This window comes from Empidonax traillii, unplaced genomic scaffold (genome assembly GCF_003031625.1).
Source record: "Empidonax traillii isolate 1590-97213 ecotype Southwest subspecies unplaced genomic scaffold, ASM303162v1 scaffold27:size3997909, whole genome shotgun sequence".
NCBI classification, from domain to species: Eukaryota; Metazoa; Chordata; class Aves; order Passeriformes; family Tyrannidae; genus Empidonax; species Empidonax traillii.
The window spans coordinates 1,691,284-1,712,542 of NW_020955220.1; the positions used below are offsets into that span (position 1 = coordinate 1,691,284).

The 21,259-nt window shown below is 52.7% G+C and overlaps 1 protein-coding gene across 2 annotated transcripts; it reads left to right on the top strand.

The window, feature by feature from the left end:
* Nucleotides 1-463: 463 nt before the first annotated feature.
* Nucleotides 464-20,200, top strand: CNNM1 (cyclin and CBS domain divalent metal cation transport mediator 1). Of its 2 annotated transcripts, none has more exons than XR_003573978.1 (13): nucleotides 464-2,008; nucleotides 11,926-12,069; nucleotides 12,600-12,740; nucleotides 13,024-13,193; nucleotides 13,389-13,488; nucleotides 13,630-13,695; nucleotides 16,557-16,619; nucleotides 17,568-17,725; nucleotides 17,926-18,103; nucleotides 18,439-18,552; nucleotides 18,638-18,750; nucleotides 19,001-19,128; nucleotides 19,469-20,200. XR_003573978.1 is itself a non-coding variant. In XM_027908536.1 (13 exons), exons 1-12 carry the CDS (start codon nucleotides 502-504, stop codon nucleotides 19,078-19,080), a joined length of 2,838 nt encoding a protein of 945 aa, XP_027764337.1. In that variant the 5' UTR covers nucleotides 477-501; the 3' UTR covers nucleotides 19,081-19,128; nucleotides 19,469-20,200. The 2 variants fall into 2 exon arrangements, 1 of the variants encoding a protein (XP_027764337.1); XM_027908536.1 differs by having other exon boundaries at nucleotides 477-2,008; nucleotides 18,634-18,750.
* Nucleotides 20,201-21,259: the final 1,059 nt, after the last annotated feature.

Genomic DNA, 21,259 nt, shown 5'->3' on the forward strand with positions numbered 1-21,259 from the left:
AATTTGAGCTGAAAAGCTTAATAGTTGGGCCTCGGCAGATAACAGAGGGAAGCTGACTGCAAATCCCAGCTCTAGATACTGCTGACAGAAGTCCTTCAGCAACCCCCGATCTCACAGTGCAAAGAGGAAAGTCCCGGCACCGCAAACCGTAGCCAGTGTACCCAGCATCACACCGGGAGGCCGCCCCGTATCCCCGGGAATGGGCTCTGGGGCAGCCCCGTCAGCGTCGCACCAGATGCGGAGGTGCCGCCCGGGATGCTCCCGCACGGCCCGTGCGGGCCGGGTGGGCGGACGAGCCGCTCGGTGCTCCGCGCGGTGTCCCCGTGGGCAGCCCCGCTCCGCCGGCCCCTCCCGCCGGGGGCCACGAGCCGGCTCCGGTCGCACGTGGCGCGGCAGCTGCCCGCCCCCCGGCCCACGTGTGCCGCCGCCGCGCCGTGCGGAGCCGGCTCCCCGCTGCAGTCCCGGGGCGGCGGGCGGGCGCTGCGCTGCCGGCACAGCGGTATGGCGGCGGGCCCGGGGCGCGGCGGCGGCAGCGGCGGCTGGGGCCGGAGCCGGAGCGCCGTCCTGCTACTCTTCTTCTCGCTGTCGCCGCGGCCGCCGGCCGGGGCCGCCTGGCTGCTGGGGCTGCGGCCCGAGGACACGACGCCGGGCCGGGTGTCCCTGGAAGGCGGCGCGGTGCAGGCGGCGGAGGGCAGCCGCTTCCTGCTGCGCCTCTACTTCCAGCCGCCGCCCGAGGGCAACGGCAGCCGCGGGCCGGCGGGGGAGCGGGAGCCGCGGCTGGTGTTCATCGAAGAGGCGGCGGCGGGGAGCACGGCGGCGCGGGGCCCGGCGGAGCGGTGCCGGGAGCGCAGCGCCTGGGCCTCGGACGTGGAGGTGGTGGGGCCGCTGCGCTCGGGGGGTGCGGCGGGATCGGCGCTGGCCGAGGTGCGGGTGCGGGAGCCGCGCAAGGGCGAAGCGCCGGCGGCGCCGGGCGGGCGGGTGTTCTCTCTGTGCGCCTGGGACGGGCGGGCCTGGGCGCACCACGGTGCGGCGGGAGGCTTCTTGCTGCGGGTACAGCCGGCTACCCCGGCGCTGGGCACCTGGCTGCTGCCGCTGCCCGAGGAGGGCTGGCTGCGGGCGCTGGGCGCCCTGCTGCTGCTGGGGCTGTCGGCGCTGTTCAGCGGGCTGCGCCTCTCGCTGCTCTCCCTGGACCCGCTGGAGCTCCGCGTCCTGCGCAACAGCGGCTCGGCCGCCGAGCGGGAGCAGGCGCGGCGGGTGCAGGCGGTGCGAGGCGGCGGCGGCACCTACCTGCTGTGCACTCTGCTGCTGGGGCAGGCGGGGGCCAACGCGGCGCTGGCCGGCTGGCTCTGCGCCTCGCTGCCCGGCGGCGGGCCGGCGGTGGCGGCCGGCGGGCCCCGGGGAGCGCCCTGGCTGCCGGTGGTGCTGTGCGCCGCCGCCGTGTTCCTGGGCGGCGAGGTGTTGCCCTACTCGGTCTGCTCGCGGCACGGGCTGGCCATCGCCTCCCGCACCCTCTGCCTCACCCGGCTGCTGATGCTGGCCGCCTTCCCCCTCTGCTACCCGCTCAGCCGGTTGCTGGACTGGGCGCTGCGACAGGAGCTCAGCGTCTTCTCTACGCGGGAGCGGCTGCTGGAGACGTTGCGCGCCGCTGGCCCCCACGGCGACCTGGTGCGAGAGGAGTTGGCCATGGTGCAGGGCGCGCTGGAGTTGCGCACCAAGGTGGTGGAGGATGTGCTGACGCCGCTGGCGGACTGCTTCATGCTCCGGGCCGATGCCGTGCTGGACTTCGCCACCGTCTCCGAGATCCTCCGTTCTGGCTACACCCGCATCCCGGTCTATGAGGGTGACCGGCGCGACAACATTGTCGACCTGCTCTTTGTCAAGGACCTGGCCTTTGTCGACCCCGATGACTGCACTCCCCTGCAGACTGTCACCCGCTTCTACCGCCGCCCACTGCACTGTGTCTTCAATGACACACGCCTCGACACACTACTTGAGGAGTTCAAGAAGGGTGAGGCCGCCGGGCCACCACCCCTCGGGCTCCCCCTGCACCCCTCTGCACCCCCAATGATTTCCAGGTCAGCAGCCCCCGTGGGCAGCCCTGCATGGCCTCCAGGCAGGATGCTGCAGGTACCAGGGATGCTGGGGGGAGTTGGGCCCTGCATGCACTGGTGTGGCAATGACCCTGCTGTCACCTGGTGGAAGATCCTCAGGTGAACTGAGGGCCTGCAGTGTTGTACCTGTGATGTTATGGAACCTTCAGCCTCACATATTGCTGGCTCAGCAGGTGAGCCTGTCCCACAGGGCTCATATCTCTGTAGGAGTCTGGCAGCATGGGCATGGTGCCTGCCTTGCACCCTTGCCCAGGCAAGACAGCATTCACCGCGCTGTTCTGCGCGGAGGAGTTTATGACAGGAAATCGCATCTCATTACTTTGCTTTCACATTTTCAGCTTAGCAGTGAGAAGCTGGTCTAAAAAGTGTTTCTGTGTAAGTGGTTTAAAGGCAGAAGAAAAGCCTAAGCCCTTAGAAGGAGATGTGCTTTTTTTTTTTTTTTTGCAGCTGTGACAGCATTCATAATGCAGCAGCTGCCAGCAGCCCCAGAGATGCTGAGAGCTGTATTTCATTAACCATACCTTGAGAATACGCACAGCATGTGTTTTGCCCTCCCACTGGGAATTGTGTTTTGCTGCGTGTTACTCGGTACGTCATAGTGTGGTGAGTGAGTCTTTAAGAAATGGCTGCAGCAATGACATGCTGCATTATGTAATGCGGAAGGGCAGCATTTGGCTCCTGGGCTGCCTGGGGCTGCTCTGCCGCAGGCAGAGCTGGTCATGTGAGAAAGGCCACCCTGGTCCATTCCAGATAACAGAGAAAGCCTCTCTGTGAGTCATCTCCGTGCTCTTTTTTAGAGCTGGGAGGAGGAGGGGATAGGATTTTTCTCGTGCACCAGGAAAGTGATCATCAGATACATGCAGGTCAGCATCTTCTCCGAGATGCTCAGCTGTGTCCCCACGACTGCTCAGGATCAGAGGCAGAACAGTTCTGTGTGGCAGGCACCATCTGCCCTCCCTGCCCCTCAGCAGGACTGGAGACTTCCAATGGTGCAAATCAGCAAATTCCTGGGTTTAATACAAGACTGTTAGCAAAACCGCTGGGATTGCTCCCTGAGTTCAACCTTGGTGAGCTGCAGTAATCCATGGCCACTCCTGTTCCCTTATGCCAGTTGCCTCTCCTCTTCCTAATTCCTTATGCACTTCACAGTTCCTTCTTGACTGTCTTCCTGCATGACACTACAACTGTACTAAAGTTCAGCTGTGGTCTCTGCTACCTCTCTTGTCTAGAAATGTCAGATGACTTTGGCACCTTCTCCCTTGGTCAGCCTCTCCTGCAATTTATCTGATTTACTTTGATGTACTTCCCCCTCCAAATTTGTTCTCGTACCCTGTGGATCAATAGACCTATAGAAATGGACTTGTGGTTGCATAGCTCCCTGCCTTTTGCTTGCTGTCCTCTCTGCCCTCCTTAGGCATGTTCTGTGTGTGACGCTCCCTGAGCTCACAGGTATACTAACGAGTCTTGCTATCTGCCCTACACTTTTTCATGCTAGTCTTCATCTCAGATGAAGATGATCCATCCTTTAAGTTTGCTCCATTAAACTCTTGGCATATCACTTCAGACTATTCTTTCTTTACATCTGTCTGCCACTGTGGCCTTCTCGGGTGTTTTGCTACAGCTATTTAGAGCTCTCCCTGAAAGTTTTTTCCGTTCCCACCTCACTTCTACCTGTGTTTTCTAAATTACACATCTGAAAAGCCTTGCTTTTGGTCTTAGTATATGACTCAGCATGGTGTTTAGCAACCCCAGCTCTTCCCCCATATGTTTTTCTCCAAGTGTTGATGTTCTCTTCTAATTCATCTTTCCCCTATTTGTAGGCATTTGTTCACCCCCAGCACCCTGACTTTGTAGATAGTCACCTCCCAAGAGCCCAGCACTGAACCCTCCTAAACTCTCTTTTCCCAGTTCCAAATACAGGTTCTTGTGCTGGCTCCCACACTGTGACAGGTGTTTGCTCCCAGCTGCCTTCAGCCTTATCCACTGCTGTGTCAGCCCTGTTCACTTGACCATTTAATTTCGAAAATAAAGATTTCCCATTTGTAATTAAGAGTCTTCATCACTGTCTCCTTTTCTGTGTCCGCTTGAATTATGGTGAAGTATTTTGTTTGATCCAATCAAGGTTGCTTTCCACAGCCAAATCTTCTGTGACATCTCCACTAATTAGAAAGTAGGCTGATTGCTTGTTGGCTCAGCGAGTGCTTAATGAAGGCATTCATCACTTTGCACATCCAAGGTGCCCGCAGGACAGCAAATGCTCCCACTGATAAGGCCCAGTCTCCTTCTAGGAAATTAAAGTCTCTGATAAGGATGGGTATTCATAACCCTTTCCAAGTCCTTATGTCCCTAACAAGCCTCTAGAGAAACCTTGCCAGCTTTTCTTTCCTTCTCCTGTGATTAACTCAAACAGGTTTTGTATCCTTTATTTATTTTTGTTATTACAGTTTTTATACAAAATACCCATAACATTTTATATTCTTTCTTTCCTGGATGTATACTTCTGATCTGTTTCACAAGTGATTAATGTTCTGCCACATCCACTATACCAATAATGTCAATTTTTGCATAATGTATAAGTAACAAAATTTCTCTGCCAGAGCTCCTTGCCACAGTACACAAATCTTAGATATTTCTTACTGAAAATGTCAAGGGATTGTTAAACACAGCACTTTGGGACTCTTGCTCACACCTCTGGCAGCACTTTAATTTTCTGTCTCTCCTCCTACTCACCAGTATCACACTATTATCCTTGTTTACCTGATGCATTTTGTTTCTCTCACTGTTCTGTCCTAGCTGTGAAGATGACTGGCTTTTTTTCCTCTCTGGTCTTTTATAGCAGGGTTTGAAGGGAAGTCTTCCTTCATTTGTTTCTAGATATGCTCAGACTAACCTCTTTTGATTGGTTCCATTAAGATGGATTGATGTTTGCTTTGATTTTAATCCGTAGACAAATTGCAAATCACCTCTCCCCCAGCAGGACTTTGTGTAGAAGGGATTACCTTGCATGGACCTGTAGCATCAGCTTTCCAAAACATTTAAATTGGTATGAAATAGTAGCATACTCTTCAGTAGCATGAAGGGAGCTAATAGCCAGGTGTGGTTACAGTGCCCAAGAGCGGCTGTGAGCTCGTGGTTGACAAAACCTGGCCCCTGCCCCATCGCAGCAGAACCGGTCAAACTCTTCACATCTTCCTCTTCACAACCTTGCTGCTGCTGCCATTGGTTTGATGTCTCTTTTGGCACTAATTCCTGCAGAAAGATGGTTAAACTGGGAGTCCTGATGGGAACTGGGAAAAACCCAGAGAAGTCTTGAAACAGCAGCAGAGGGAAGGTTTGGCCTGCTAGAGGATAGTTTGGACTTCAATCCACAGCCCAAAAGAGGAGGGCAGCTCCAAAAACTGTTATTGAGAAACAACATCACAGCGCTGTGAGACAGGTTCAGTTGAAGGAAGGAAATACTTGTGCTAGAAGATGGTTTTGACTTTTATCTTCTCATCAAAACTCAGCAGAAATAACTCAGAAATAATGAGGCCTAGACACCCAATTCGTTATCTTTTCAGGCAAGCTAGACAGGGTCTTTATAGAAGGCATACATAGTTGTGCAGCACTTACATAGAAGAGCTAAGTGAAGTACTCTACACAAAATGTGTCCTCTCTTTGCTAAAAATAAGAAAATACATACCAGTATAGTAATTTTGCCACCTGCAACCAGGTGAAAGACAATGAAAATACTGAAGGAGTGAAAAAACTGGCAGACAATTTCTCGGCAATTTGTGTTAATACATCTCAGAGTACCTGGCTTTATTCTAGGCTCCCAGGAGAAAGTACACCGGAGAAATAACTGCACCATATTTAGCAAACTAAAGTAGTGTAGAGGGGCAGATGAGCTTCCTGTAGGATAAACTTCGCCTTGGGAATGTGGAGCTAGGAAGAAAGGTTTATGCATTCATTCAGTGTGAAATGCTGTGGGTGGTGCAGTCTGTTTTTCCTCCATCCCTAGAAGATAACCAAGCAATGCGTGTTGCAGCTTCAGTCCTGTGATATAACTCCTCATGGGGACCTCTTCTGTGAGGTCCATCTCCTTGTCCTGTAGTGCCTTTGAGAAGTCACAGTCTTACCCCTTCTTGAAGTTGTTTGTGGATTTTGATGACTGATTCCCTGGAGGATTCTATATACAGCAGAGGCACCTTTCAGCAAGTAACTTTCCTCTGTCAGAGGAACAGTAGAAGTTTGCTCTTACATTCATTTTCCTGCGGCAGGGCAGAGGCTGAGCCGCAACTCGAATTAGCCTTCTGTGGCTTAGTGTCTTTTAAGAGTTACTAAAAATAAATTCAAAAAAAACCCCAAACTTTCAGACTTAGCACAGAAAACAACCTGTCCTAGGGGAAGGACAGCTCTGCCCTGGTGTTTGTCTTTACATTTCAAAATGCTTCACAGCCTCTATTAGACTTCTGCAAATTGAATGTAGCTGAAGAAGGTGATTACACTTGCCAGGAACTGGGGTCAGTACCATTTCAGCTGCCTTTTGTACTGTCCTTCTGAGCCTGCAGATGCTGCAAGCAGAGTGTTACTTCAGATTTAACTTGGTCTTTGAGAGATTTCAGCAAATGTTATAGCTTCTATTCTGGGCACCTTGATGCGCTGAAGCAGTAACCTCTTTAGCCAGTTGTATGGGTTAAGGAGCCAGTTTTTACCCAGGAAATATCTTCTACGCGTCCAGGCAATTGTCAGGCTGAGAGTGGGCAAGCTGCTGATAGACAAACAGTTATTTCAGTGTCTTATGCTGCAACTCTGCCTGAAACATTACTGTGCATTTCCCCCCAAGCTGTGCTAAATCTTACTATGTAAACCCTGGGCTGCTCTACCCCACTCCAATAATCCCAGGAACAGGCCTGCTTGGAGGAGGCATTCAGCAAATCAAGGAGGAAGCCGTGTCCTTGGGGAAGAGGGCACCCCACCACCCATCTACCTCTTGGGGGCTGTCACAGGCACCTTCATACTGAGCTGTGGAAAAGAATAAAATGGCCTGTTACAGACACAAATGAAAACAGTTTTGCATTGGGTCTCCAAACGTTTTTTAGCCTGAGAAAGCCTTGGCATCCTTTTAGTGTTCCTTGGGCTCCAATTTACATGCAAGGGGACCTGCCATTTGTGGACAGGCAGAGTCATACCCAGGAGGTCAGAACCCTGTTGCACAACAGGTGGAAGATGAGGCTCCATGTCCCCTAGAATCTCCCGCTTACCCTCCTGATCTGCTTTGTCAATGGTAATAGATTAGCTAGTCCAAATATTCTATCGTTTTCACAGCTTTCATTAGGCTTAGGAAAAGCACCAAAGCAGAATATGAGAAAGGCTACACGGGGACGTAAGCAGGTGAAATTCTTGTCTCTGAGGAAAGTCTGGATTAGATTAGGATTTACAGTTTTCCCTTTGCATAGCTCTGATTGTTGTAGAGTTGGGTGACCCTGCAGCCCTCTTGGTTATTTCTCCCTCTGTTTATGTGTAGATGTGCAACTCCTCAAGCATGTGGTTTCACCCCTGGTGCAGAGTCGTGGTAACACAAGGGCACACTCACATGCAATTTCAGTTCAAGAAGTTCAAGTCAGAGTCCCCACTTATTTCAGATGCAGATGTACAAGGGGGCACAGAGATGCTGGCAGCCCCTGGCCCAGACAAGAGCTCTGAAGAAAAGCACACAGAAAATAGATTTCAGTTACATCATGATTGTTTCACAAATCGACCTTATTTAAAAATTACTCTTTTTTTTTTTTTTCCTTCCATTTTGTAGCTGTAAATGGTTCATGGCTTGTGCTTGTACCCTTGATCTCCTAGTAACAGCTTCAGATCTTACCATAAAATTTATGAAAATGAATTTCATGCTCAGAATGTTCATCCCATGCAACAAGAGACAAGGCTAAAACATCTTTAACATTCCTCTGGCAGAGCACCTACATAAAAAAATGATAAAGAAGTAGTCTAGGCTATATTTGCAGCCAACAGCACTTTCTTTCCCAGAAGTAAAGGCATTTCCATGTGTTCAGACCATGTTCTCCCATTGGGGAGGATGCTTTGAGGTGGATCTATGAGCCCAAGGTCATTTAGGTGCCTACGAAAAACAAGGCTCCTAAAAATGGGCATAAAAGCCGTAGATATCTGTTCAGATGCTTGCTCCATCTGGAAGCTCTCAGCTGTTTATATTAGCTCTGTAATTTAGCATTTTGAGGCATTAACTTTCCACTGAAGCTGTTGTTTGAAAAGAGCAGATTTCATGTAGCTCATAAAGAATTTAGTGCAGTTGTATCCCATGCTGAGCAGACACTTAATCACCTATAGACTTCCTGTGCGAGAGTAGTCCTGCAGAGACTGGCGGAGCTATTCGCACAAGAGAAGTTAATTGCCCATTTGTTCTAGCAATTGCCAAACCAAGGCTTTGATTCTCAAGTGTTTCACTGTGCTTTCCTGCATCAGCTTTAGCCCTGTAAAGTTCACATGTGACAGCTTGCTAGTGGGGAGGCAGCTCGCCCTTATAATTCATCTCATTTGAGCTATCAGGCAGTTGTTAAAATAGCATGGTTTTGGGGATCAGTTTTATAGATCTTAAAGCTGGTTCAGATCAAGTTTGGGGATTTGTTTAAATTATTTATCTCCCTCTTGTGCTCCCACTGAGGCTGACCTGCAGGATAATGGCTGCAGAGGTGAACGTGACCCCTCTGGTGATCCCAGGTCTGTTCCTGTGCCACCCTCTCTCAGACATTGCTTCCACCTCATAAAACTGCACAGATTCTGCCCCTGTACAAGTGGAGCAGCTCCCAGGGCTGGGCAGAAGGATACAGCCGAGCTTGGCAGCATTGCCCAGGAGGGAGCAAGCCATGACCATACAGCCAGGGCATCTGCAACCCCTCCCCCAAATTTATCAGGTCAAAATTCATAGGGTCTGTTAAAAAATGGATAGGAGGAGATGCAGAACCCAGCCAGGTCAGAGCAGGGGTGAGGGGCGTGACTTTGCAAATGATCTCACATCCCTCAGGTGAGAAACTGGGGCAGGTCAGCCCTTTCCCAGAGAGGAACAGCTGGGAGCAGCACTCATTTGCAAGGGCTGGGACTGGGATCCAGGGCTTTTTGTGACATGGATACCAGCTGGCCAGACATGGGCTGAGATCAGTTCAGTTGATGTGGGAAGTAGCAACCACATTAACTGCAATAATTTTCCATTGCTGGGTACCTGCTCCATCTCTGATGTTGGTGTTAGCCTGGAAACTTAAACCTGGGAGTTTATAGTATGACTAAAAATGTTTATTTTCTGTGAAAATAAAGAACTCTTGAGTGCTCTAACAGCTCTACTGGCTCTACCCCCAGCACGGTGAAACCACGGGTCTCCTTCCAGGCTAACAGTTCTGGCTTATTTCTAGATAATCTCATTTGCTGCTACGTGATCGTGGAGCTGGAATCACATTTCTCTGAGGCTGCTTAGTGTAAATTACAGTGTCGATGTAGGTGTTTGGCCAAAAAAAGAATTGCCTCCATCACTCTCTGACTGCGTTTAAGTAGCACCTAAGCTTTTTGTAAGGGCTTGGTGGTTTTGGGTTGCATGTAAATGTCATTAACAACAAGCTTTCAGCCAAAAGAAATAACTCCTCCTCTCTTCTTGCTCACCCGAGGAGCTGTAGGAGACCAGATGGCCCCAGTGTTTGGGAGCAGAGTTTGGCAAAGGAGACATTTTCAAAAGCTGGACTTTGCTAAGATGAAACGTAGCTGTTGCTGCTGTCTTGCAGCCAATTCCGCTGCTTTTTTCTTTTTAAGTGCTGTGTTACTTTATTACCCACTGAACAGACAAGCTGCACAAACCTATGTATGAAAGGAGTGAATATCCCAATCCAAAGAACATGCTTACATTTCAGTGGCCCAAGGCTATTGATTTGGGTTTTTAAAGTGCATCTCAGTGCTACTTACTGCAATGTTATGTTTTCATTTCTAAATCTGTAGGCGTGGGAGGCAGCGAGCTGCTCTCTGAAATCTTGCAATAAAAGCTTGGTATGAGGAGGAGGGAATTTATACTGTGGAAAATGCCCAAGATTTGCTGTGAGAAATGTGTAGTGCTGATCTTTGGCTGAGAAATGTCATTTGGTCGTCTCAGATCCAGGGCAGGGTTATTTGAAGGTCACATGGTCCCCAGCAAGACGTGTTTGTGGGACTGCCGGGCTGCTCCGACTGTGCTTGTCCCTGTACCTCTAGGGGGTTGAGCCATAAGGCACTGGTGGGTGAGGAGGGACGTGCAGCAGGCAGAAGCCCACCCTGTTACCTCTTAATGTATAAACACTGTGCACGTCTCCTTGCCTGGAGCAGCGTCCGAGCTTGCTGGGTCGGGTTTATAGGAGAAGCAGAGGCAGTTGCACAGAAGGGGAGACTTGCCCCTGTTATGGGTGACCTTTGCTGTTCAAGGAGCTCAGCTCCGAGCCCATGGGGAAAATAAGGTGTTTGCAGCTTTCCAGAGGTCCCTGCAGTGCCCGTGGTATAGCTGGGTTTGTGCAGGCATTGCAACAGTCGACCCCAGCGATGAAAAGCAAGCAGAGGGAAGGGAGGTTGTTGGCTGTGGTACTGATAAGGACTCTTTTAAGTTAAGAAAAACCAGAGGTTCAGAACCTGTGTGCACTGCTGAGCAGTGTAGGAGGCACAGGGGCAGTAAGAAAACCAGTGCTGTTCATTGGCAGGTCGAAGAATACATTTGAGCTAGAAACCCAAAAGTTATTTGTGGCTTGGAAGTTGGGTCCTGGTCTAGATACTGAGCAGGAGCATAAATCAGAGCAGTCAGTAAAGGAAGGGAGACGATGAAGAAGTCAAAACAGCTTACAGAAAGCTGGACATGCTAAACCAAATAGAAATGCTTCAAGTATGCCAAAAGCAAGAAGCTTGAGAATGTGTCAGCAGATCTGCCAGCTTACAAGGAACAAGTGAGGAGGCCAAAACTGTGATTGAGGAACACTGCAACTTCAAAGCGGGAGTCACTGTCATTGCAGCTGAAGGTCCTGATCCCACTCTTTTTGTTTAAGGTGACAGAGAGGAGATGCTGTCAAGGGCAGGGCTTGGATAAGAAGTTCAGGTGCAAACTGATGACTTGAAAAGTGTTCAGTGTCAACATCCAGATGGTTCACCCAAGAGTTCTGCAGGAGCTGGTCTGAAAGCTGCAAACAAACATACATGTTTCTGCATTAAAACCAGCTGCTGTTCCAAGGAGCTGGAGGCTTTGCCTGTATTTGAAGAAAAGCCTTAGGATCAGTCTAGACAGTGATGGATAGAAATATGAGGGGGAGATGTTCCTGGCAATTTGATGGGAAAGATAATTAGCAACAGAATGACAAAACACCAGGAGGATGAGAGAAATCAGTAGAGCCCAAGAACACACTCACATTTCTGTGTTGGAGAACGTTGTCTCATTGCTCTGTTAAGAGTTGTCTCATGCCAATGAAGCTGAGGGTAAGGAAGAAGCAGCTGGTATAATGTACACTTCATTCCTGCACAAGGGGCTGTCAAAGAGCTGAACAGAGTGACTCACAGCCTTGGTAAAGAAAGCAAGTGGCTCTAAAAAAGAGCCTGTGACATCTACAAATCAGCCTTGGTAGCAGCAGACCTGTCAGGCTGGGCTGCGTATCCAGCCCTTCCACTTGGGTTAGTGCTGTTGGGGTGATAGTGTCTGCTTCTGAGGTTTGGCTGTGATCTGTGCCTCCCACCAAACCCCATCCACCTGCCCACCTACCATGCTGGGGACACCTCTCACCAGGGGTGGATGTCTCACTGTCACTCTGCTCTCCCCCTGCAGGAAAGTCCCACTTGGCCATTGTACAGCGGGTGAACAACGAAGGGGAAGGAGACCCATTCTACGAGGTGATGGGCATTGTCACCCTGGAAGACGTCATTGAGGAGATCATCAAGTCCGAGATCCTGGATGAGACGGATCTGTACAGTTAGTGTCCCAGAGCAGCTACTGCGGTTGCAGGAGCCAGGGTGGGAGCCGTCACAGACAGACAGACATGTGGGTAGGAAACAGGCCAGAACAATTCATGGTGGGAAACACAAGAATGATGGAGAGATGCTGGTCAGGTGTTAGGGAGTCTTGAATGCTCAAGGTAGAGAAACATCAGTGGCTGATGGCTGGACAGGGCCTGACCCAGGGACATGTATGTTGGGCATGAAATGCCCATGGGTGGTTCCCAAGCTCTTCTGCAACTCCGGGTGATGCATCCAAGCCAGGGCAACCCGGGACTTGTTCCTAAAGGGAGAAGTGTGTTTCATGATCCTGCTCCCTTCCCAGACAGCTGCTCAGGCTATGATGCAGAGCATGTTTTTTGCTGCCCCATCTGCTGTTCCACAGCAGCCCTGCCATAGGGTGCAGCAAGATGTGCCTCTCTATGCATGTGCATGTGACATGGGGCCCTGCAGCTGCAGCAGCTTTGTGGCTGCTGCAGGAGAGTGACTGCTCTGCTCTGCCTGCAGCGGACAATCGGAAGAAGGAGCGGGTTCCCCACCGGGGACGCAAGCCCCAGGATTTCTCCATCTTCAGGCTCTCAGAGAGTGAGATGAAGGTGAAGATCTCCCCACAGCTCCTCCTGGCTACCCATCGGTTCATGGCAACAGGTACGCTTACCTTTGTGCCGGCCCTCCAGCTCCCTGCAGCAGCATCAGCCCTGCAAGGCATCCCTAAGCTATTCCTGGATCAGACCCCCCGCCCCCGCTGAGCAGTTTCCACCTGCCTGGACCCACAATCTGGGCATCCCACCAGCGTGGGTCTGCCTTTGGCTTCCCTCTGGGCATTGGGGTGCTGAGGCTGCAGGAGGGGTCCGTGCAGCTCAGAGGATGAGGGGTTCCTGGCAGCCCTAGACCTGCTGAGCATAGCATGCATGTGTTGCCTCCCCTCTAGAAGTGGAACCTTTCAAGTCCCCCTACCTCTCTGAGAAGATCCTGCTGCGGCTCCTAAAACACCCCAATGTAATCCAGGAGCTCAAGTACGACCGAAAGAACAAGAAGGCAGCAGAGCATTACCTCTACCAGCGCAACCGCCCCGTCGACTACTTTGTCCTCATCCTGCAGGTGCCTGGAGCAGTGGCAAGCAGAGGGTGGCAGGGGGTGGCCCCATTTTCTCATCACCACCTTGTTCTGGGCTGCTTTGGCCAGCAAAGATGCCCATGCTCTTGTATGGGACAGCAGGGGTCCCTGCAGCCCTGGGTAGGACAGTGGCTAGGAGCACGAGGTACCTGTCTTAGAGGGTTTTTCTTCTCCTTGCAGGGGAAAGTGGAGGTGGAGGTTGGCAAGGAAGGACTGCGGTTTGAGAATGGAGCATTCACTTACTATGGTGTCCCTGCCATCATGGCTGTTGTCTCCTCAGGTGAGACCTCTGCGGTCTCCCTTTGGCCCTGCCTTCTCCATGGAGGCAAAGTCAGCTAGGGGAAGGGGCTGGTCATGGGGTGGGGTGGCCCCGCTGCCAGATATGGGACAAGCAGGAGCCCTTCCTCTTCTATTCCCACAGCTCCAACTGTTGTTTCAGATAATGATGTGCGAAAAGTGGGAAGCCTGGCTGGATCTTCCTTCCTACGTAAGTATTTCAGGACAGGCTGGGTCCCTAAAACCTTTCCTCTGAAGCACGGGCTGGCTGGAGGAGGGCTGTTTTTTCACTCCATGCAGAGCAGCTTAGACTCTGTGCTGAGGTCATCCCTTAAAGAGCTTGGCAGAGAAACAACATGTTAAGGGGCTGATGCAGTCCCCACAGAGGGAGTTTGAGGTCCCTTTGAAGTTTCCACCACGTGCTGAATCTCTGCTGTGGATCCCAGCACAGCTGGTGCTGCAAGGGGCACTGCCCAAGGGTGGCAGCATGCTCATGCCAATGGGAGCAGTGAACTCTGCGACTTCTGACGTGGTTCTTCTAAGTCTCAGCATTCCCAAGGCTCAGGGCAGGAGGTGAACATGGGTCCCACACTGGGGGAATGGGAGCTGCTCGGAAACTGTAGAGATAGGTCAGTTTACCTGTGGGCTATTTGCACATAGTGGTGGTAAATTAGCTGAGTTGGTGCCCCACTGCTGAAAAATTCCCTGCCTGAAGAAGCAAATCCTTTGCTTGCATAAGTTAAGAGGGAGCTCTTATTAGGGGAGACTGTGAAGTACTCCCTTCTTGGCTGATCACCCCTGCAAATATTTAGTCCCTGGTGGCTCAGGAACAGGTTGAGGTGCTGCCTACTCCCAGTCCATCACATCCCTCATCCAAACCCCAGATGTTGCAGTCAGATCTGCAGTGCTGATGGTAAGCTGAGATGCTCTTGGTGTCTAATCAAAGCAAGAACCTACTAAGTTCAGCCTTTAGAGAGATGTAAAGAAGAATGTAATTGAGAGAACAGGGGGAGTCCCTTGCAGCAGGTAACTTACTCTGGTGGGTACCAGTCTTTGCACAGCTCTAGGGTTCACCTATTTCCTCCTCCTTGGTTTGTTTCCATTCAAAAGGCTGGCTCGTGGACTGCTGGATTAACCCCTCAGTGCACATTCCTGCTCCCCCGTGTGTCTACAGTGCACTCGGTTTGGACAGAGGAAATCAATGAAGTGGCTGATGTTGCTGGGTGGCCCAATGCCCCCACGTCCTGAGTGATGGTCCTCAGGGCCCCACTGGGACTCATGCAGCCCATGGGCCACAGGCCAGGCAGGGCACAAGCCACAGCAAGAGCTCTGTCAGTGCAGTCATGCATACCTGCAGTGCCGCCTGCCGGGGCACTGCCCAATCCCCGTGCTCGTGCGTGACAATGTCACAAGGTGTTTTTTGCTGTGCAGGCATCCCTGCCTGCCATGGGACATGTGTGGCATCACACCCCTGGCCAGCAAGAAAGCAGGCTGGGAAGCAGAGGTGACAACATTTCCCTTGTCAGGCTGGCATCCTCCTTCCTCCTGGAAGGACAGCCCCGCCGAAATGAGTGTGAGTAGTGTATCACAGCTGAGAATTCTGACATTAACCCTTGAGCATTTAACAGTTATTAATTAACTGTTGTTATGCAACTTTTTTATCGGCAGCTGATCTTTGGCATTGGTGCCCTGTGGTAACAAATGCTGTGGGAGGGTTGGGCAGTGAGAGCAAGCAGTGAGTGCTGGTGGTTATCAACTCGTCCTTTGCTCCCATCTGGACAAGGTTGTTCTGGGCAGTGCTTCATGGTGGTGTCTTTTTTATTTGCAGAAGGTTTTTACTGGGGGAGGATGTGGAACAGGAGTTACTGGGGAGGAGAGGTGAGATCAGAAAATGGGACTGCAGGGTAAATTTCCCAGGGCAATTTAAAAACATTAATCACAGAGGCAGAAGATGGTTCCTAGAATATTGCAGCCGTGCTACAGGCACAGTGGCTGGAGGTAGGGCAGCCAGAGGGCTTGGATCTCCCAGTGCTTTCGAGGCAGGCATTGGCAGAGAGCAAAGATGAGGCACCAGAAAGTGTTAAGGAAGGAGTGCACCACTCAGCCTGTGTGTTGGTCTCTCCGTGCTCCCCAATGGAGCCCTGTACCCTGTGGCATAGCCCAGGGATGCTGTGGAGGGCAGCAATCACAGGGAGGGGGAACAACCTGCCCTTGAAATTGTCACTGCTGCTGTAACCCATAGCAATAAAACATGGAAAGTGAGTGTCTATGACTTACCCTCTTTGTGGCAATGGGTCAGATAGCCCTGGATGCAGGATCCTGGCTTCTTGCAGTTCCTGCAAGGATCAGCCCTCTGTGAGTAGCTCTTCTCAGCATTGCCCCAAGGCTGTTGAGACCCAGGGCCTTGCAGGGAACTGCAGGCAGCCTGACATGAATCCCTTTGCTTTCAAGGGATTCAAGGTGAATCACCCTCTGCCCGCCCCTGCCTACAGTTGTGGGGCTGGGGCAGGGACTGTTGCAGAGCACGTTCCTTCTGTGCCATGTGCCTGCACACACAGAAGCATCCCAGATGCCAAGCACAGTGATTTACCTTTCTCTCATTTCCCAGTAGGCATAAGCTGACCACAAAGTCCCCTGTCCTGGCAGCAGCTGGCAAAGGGCTAGAGCAGGGTGCCAGCACTCAGGCAATTGGAGGAAGATGCTTTCTACCCATGTCAAGACTCTAAGGAGTTGTGTGGCTGTGCAGACAGGCCTGGCAGGAGCTGGTTCCAACCCCCCTAACCTCACCTCCCCTCACTTCATCACAGAGCAACCAGTTGATTTACAGCATTCTAATCTGTGTTCCTGCTGTTGTCCCTGTCCCCAGCACTGCTGAGCACCTCCCCAGAGCAGAAGCAGTAGGGGGTAAGAGGGGAGGGAAGGGATACTGGAGACAGCAGTGGGAGCTCAGCCCAGGACTGCTGGCACTGAATTCTTTTTCTCATTCTTCCTCTTGGTCTGTACCCCACCCTCACCTCCATCCCTCACCTTCCCTGGGGTCTCCTCCTTCCTACCCTGTCCCTCTCTCTGCAGTGCCTGTCTCAGTGTCCCGTACCTTCGCCTTCAGCAGAGGGGACTCCCTGGCTGGCTCTCCAGGTAACAGAGCATGGTTTTGGCCAGGGACCTCTGTATGTGGCAGGCTCTTTACAGCACCCTGTCCTCAGTACCCCAAGCCCCCTCCACCCTGCATGCCAGGCAGTGCCAGGAGAGGAGTACCCCATGCTGAGCAACCCCTCACTGGTTGGAGCATGGGTGGCAACTGGGGACAGGAGTCCTCTCCAGTATGATGCAAATCCCAGAAAGAATGGGATGGGGACAAGGGATAGCCATGGACAGCTTGGCCTTTCTTTGGTGTGCACTTTCTGTAATTTCCTGCGCTTAGCACTTGGGGTTTTGACTTGCTGCTTTTGATGACATTACCTGCAGCCCTGCATGCATGCTGCCCTGCTTCCCTTGCTTTCTGGAAATCTGGGTAATAGAAGGGCATTTTAGAAGCAGAGCAAAGTCAGCACAACATCACCCATGTAAGGAACAAGCTGCCTTTGTTCCCTAATAAATCACTGACTAGACAAAATCTGTCACACTGTGTGTCAGAGGCCATCAATCAACATGAGTGACAGGCTAGCTTGCCATGGCAGCTTCTGCTCCTGATCTGTCAGTCCGGGTGAACAGGAGCATGCCCTCAAGGCAGGTTAAGCAAACACCCATGGGATGCCGGCTGCAACCAGGAAAAGTTGTGCCAAATGCGGTGCAGAAGGTCAGCATTAGCAAGAGAGCTGTCAGTGACTGGCAGCCCTAACCTCTGCTGCCAGTGCCAGGTCGGATGCCTGCCTGGTCCCTTGGTTTGTGAGGCTGGCATGGCACAGTCTCCACCACCAGCATGCACCGAGGAGGACCCTGCCACAGGGCCCCTGCCAGCCGTGATGTCCTGGGGAATAGCCACTGGAGGTGACCGGTCCACCTTGGCCCTGCACCGGCACTGGGAACCCAAGCAACACCACGAGTGAGAGTGAGTGTTTGCCTCTCTGCTGTGCCCTCCTGTAGTGAACAGGTCCCCGTCACGGTGCAGCGGGCTCAACCGCTCCGAGTCCCCCAACCGGGAAGACTATGGGGGCAGCAGCACACAACTCCACAGCAGCAGCAACAACATCTACACACCCGACTACTCCGTGCACATCCTCTGCGATGTGCAGTTTGTCAAGGTACGGGCTGGGCTGGCTGGGACTGCACCACCCTGCACACGCCTGCCCAGGCACCCTCTTGCCCCACGCTGCCCCAGGAGCCCAGTGGGTGCTGGGGGTCCCACACTCCCGTTTTCCGGAGGTTTGGTGTTGCCAAGTCTCCGGGAGGTCCTGGTGGGGCTTGGTGCCCACTGAGCTGGCGCACGTGTCTGTGTGCCCAGGTGACTCGGCAGCAGTACCACAATGCACTGGTGGCCAGCCGCATGGACAGCTCACCCCAGTCCCCTGACATGGAGGCCTTCGACAGGGATTCAACCAAGGCCTCGACCGCACGGGGAACCCCACAGACACCCAAGGAGGATCCCACCATCCTCTTGAACGAGAGAAACAATGTCATGTGTGAGTCAGCAGCATTCCTTCCCTGGCACAGGCCAATGCTGCATGTCCCCTGGGGGTTTGTGCTGGGACCCTCTGGCATGATGCACACACCACCTCTGAGATGCAGTTGCACATGAAGTGGGGCACATGGGCGTTTGCACGCACACGCCTGTGAACGCTGTTTTGTGCCTGCACATGCACGCAGGTGCTGATGTGCAGACGTAATTCCTCGTTGCCACACGTGTCCCCTGGGGTAGCGGAACCTGCTGCCATGGCTGGCATCCTGCCTGCCATGTCCTGCCCCAGGGCACACCACTTCTCTGCCCTGCCATCACACCTGCCCTGTGTCCCTGCAGGCAGCCACTCCGAGGGGCTGCACAGTCCCAGCGATTCGGTGTTCCTGCGCATGGAGGGCATCCCCTTCATTCAGGAGGAGCTGGCTGACAACGAGGAGAACATCAAGCGGCAGAGTGAGTCTGGCTGGAGTGCATAAGGGGGGTGGCGATGGCTGTGGTGCCCTGAGGCGCTGCAGCCATGCTGGGCTTTTGCAGACAGTGAGTGCTGCGAGACCGTCCAGGAAGCAGAGTCCCCAGGCAGAGAGGTCGGGACCAGCTCATCCCCGAGCAGCTCTGAGGAGACGCTGGGCAAGAGGCTGCTGAGATCTCTCAGTGAGTGACTGACCTGGGGAGGGACCACCCAGGGGAGAGCTGTGCCCCAGCACCCTGCTACCCATGTCAACTGCTCCCCAGCCCTGTCCTTGGGGCACCCTGCTGGGGGCTGGCATGAAACAGCCCAGTTCCCTATCAGTGCCCCAGCAGCAAGGCAAAACTGCTCCTAGGGCTAGCTCAGGCAGAGCTGGCCACCCGGTGCTGGCCCAACCCTATGCACTCCCTGTCCTGAGCACCCTTGCTGCTGCAGGTGGGCGCAAGCAGCGGACATCATCGGAGGGTGAGAAGACACCAGAGGAAAGCTCCAATCTTGCCCCATTAATTACCTGAGCAGCAATGTGACTGGAGCACAGTGCTGGAGGCCCATGCAGACTGGAGGTAGGAACCTGCTTCTTGGTACAACATTCCTTCCCCAGCAAATGGGAGGTCCCTCAATTTAAATAGCATAAAATCAGTTTTCAAGCAGCAAAGCCCCATGATGTGGTTTGGAGCTCATGTAGGCACGCATGTTGTGGGGGGCTAAAGTAGGGTCAAGGGATGTAGTAGCAGACTGGGTGTCAGAGACTGAGTGAGACCTCGACTCCTGTTTTTACTAGAAACGTGTGTCTGTACCAATATCTCTGAGCCTGGCTAGGAAAGGTGTTGCAAATTTAAGCAGCAGCAGGTCATGGACAGCAAGCTCTGGCCACCTGCACCAGTTTGTGCTTGTGTCTTCCAGGTCTGCAGCATGGGGGTCTCCTGCCATGAGGCTCATGTCCAACAGCAGGAGGTCTGCACTTGCTCGCTGCCTGCCCACCCACTAGTGCCGCCCCTCCCTGCAGGACTTGTGCAGAGCCCCATCCCCAGGAGAGAAAGGATGTGCCCCTGGCAGGGCTGAACCACCCAGGCAGCCTGGACCGGTTGCTGGAGTCCAAGGGCCCTTGCCCAGCTGCTCTCTGGTAGCATCTGGTCTCAAGGAAGAGGTGGAAAAAGGAAAGGTGGAGAAGTGTTGGTCATGGTGTCCCTGCAGGCAGAGCAGGGAGGGGCGGCCCAACCCAGAACTGCCCTTAGCATCATTTACCATCCCCATCCTAGCAAGGCCTGGAGCCCCTCGGTGCTGCACAGATGTGGTCTCCACCATGAGGAGGATGCGCTATTTGTGGGGTGCCACCTGGAGCTCAGGGCCCCAACACGTTTGTGCCGTGCCTGGTGACACGCACGCTTGCAGCGCCTTGCTCACGCTGACCATCGACTCTGCCCCGCACTCCCGAGCCCCTGCTAGGCACAGGGCAGGGAGCCCCACTCACCCCTGGGGAGGGGCTGCTCCGTGCTACATTGGACCATCCTCCTCTCCACACATGCCCACCTGCGTGAGGGGGGCTCGCACCAAACCTTCGGGTTGGTACAGACCAGTCAGTAGTTTTTGTAGAGGCTGAACGCAACGGGGATATTAAAAGTGATTTTTCCCTGAGCAATGTCCTCTCTGTGTCAATGGGTGTAGGGAAAAACATGCTAACCCCTCCCACCAGGCCAGGCTGCCCTCATACCCAGGGCCAGGGGTGGCTGGAGTAACCAGACTCAGCATTACTGAAGGGAACAAGCAGAGGAACAGGTCAGCAAGTGCTTCCCAATTTCTCTCCACAAACCTTGGCTCTCTGTCACTCCTGCTGTCAGGAAAGCAACTTGACATGCAGAGTTATACCACAGCAGTACAGACAAGGGGACTGAGGAAGAATAGGAGTTAGCATCATGCCATTGCAAACACAATAGTGGGATACACATGCTGGAGTACAGCCTGACAGACAACAACAGAAATCTCATAGTCCACTCATGCTGATAAAACTTCAGGTAGAATAACTGCAACTCTGTCTGGGCACTTATAAGGAAACACACACAACAAGTGAAGGGTGGACAGAGGAAAGCAAGGGCTGGAAAACAACCTACCCAAAAAGCTGAAGGAAACAGAGTCACTTAACCTAAATGGTGAAAGATGAGAAGGAGAGAGGAAGTTTTCAAATACCCAAAAAGCTGCTGTAAAGAGGAAAGGAATAATCTGTTCTCTGTTGCCATGGTAAATGGCATAATGGGTAATGAGCTTACACCACAGAAGAGGAGAAATTTAGGTCACTTGCTAGGAAAAACAAGGTTGGTAAGGCTAGCAAAGCACTGATACAAATCACATGTGGGGCCAGATGTGGGCCAGGTTCCACATCTGGAGGTCTGTAAGGACAGAATTGTAAGCAGATTTCAGAAATAACAAAAGCAGAATTGATTCCATAACTCCTTCTCTTGAGATCACCCCTGAAAGTCATCCTTTAACTGCTGCCCTGTCATCCCTTTTGCGGGTGGGCACCAAGAAGAGAAAAAGCTCCCCACCTGCAGAGAAAAAAGGCTACCTCTGGCTCACTCTTTTATGTGGCATGACATAATCTAAAAAGGACAAACAAGACTCCATGTACTGTCTACGTGCAAACACAGCAAAGGAATAAGGCACCATTTTGCCTTTTGTGCCTGAGCTGCAGCACAAGCG

Bases quoted from the DNA above. Each gene is read 5' to 3' on its own strand.
- CNNM1 (XM_027908536.1), top strand. From the start codon at position 502: ATGGCGGCGGGCCCGGGGCGCGGCGGCGGCAGCGGCGGCTGGGGCCGG. The intron at 12,070-12,599 runs GTTAGTGTCCCA...CTCTGCCTGCAG, and splicing joins GGATGAGACGGATCTGTACA to CGGACAATCGGAAGAAGGAG. The intron at 18,104-18,438 runs GTGAGTCAGCAG...GTGTCCCTGCAG, and splicing joins CGAGAGAAACAATGTCATGT to GCAGCCACTCCGAGGGGCTG.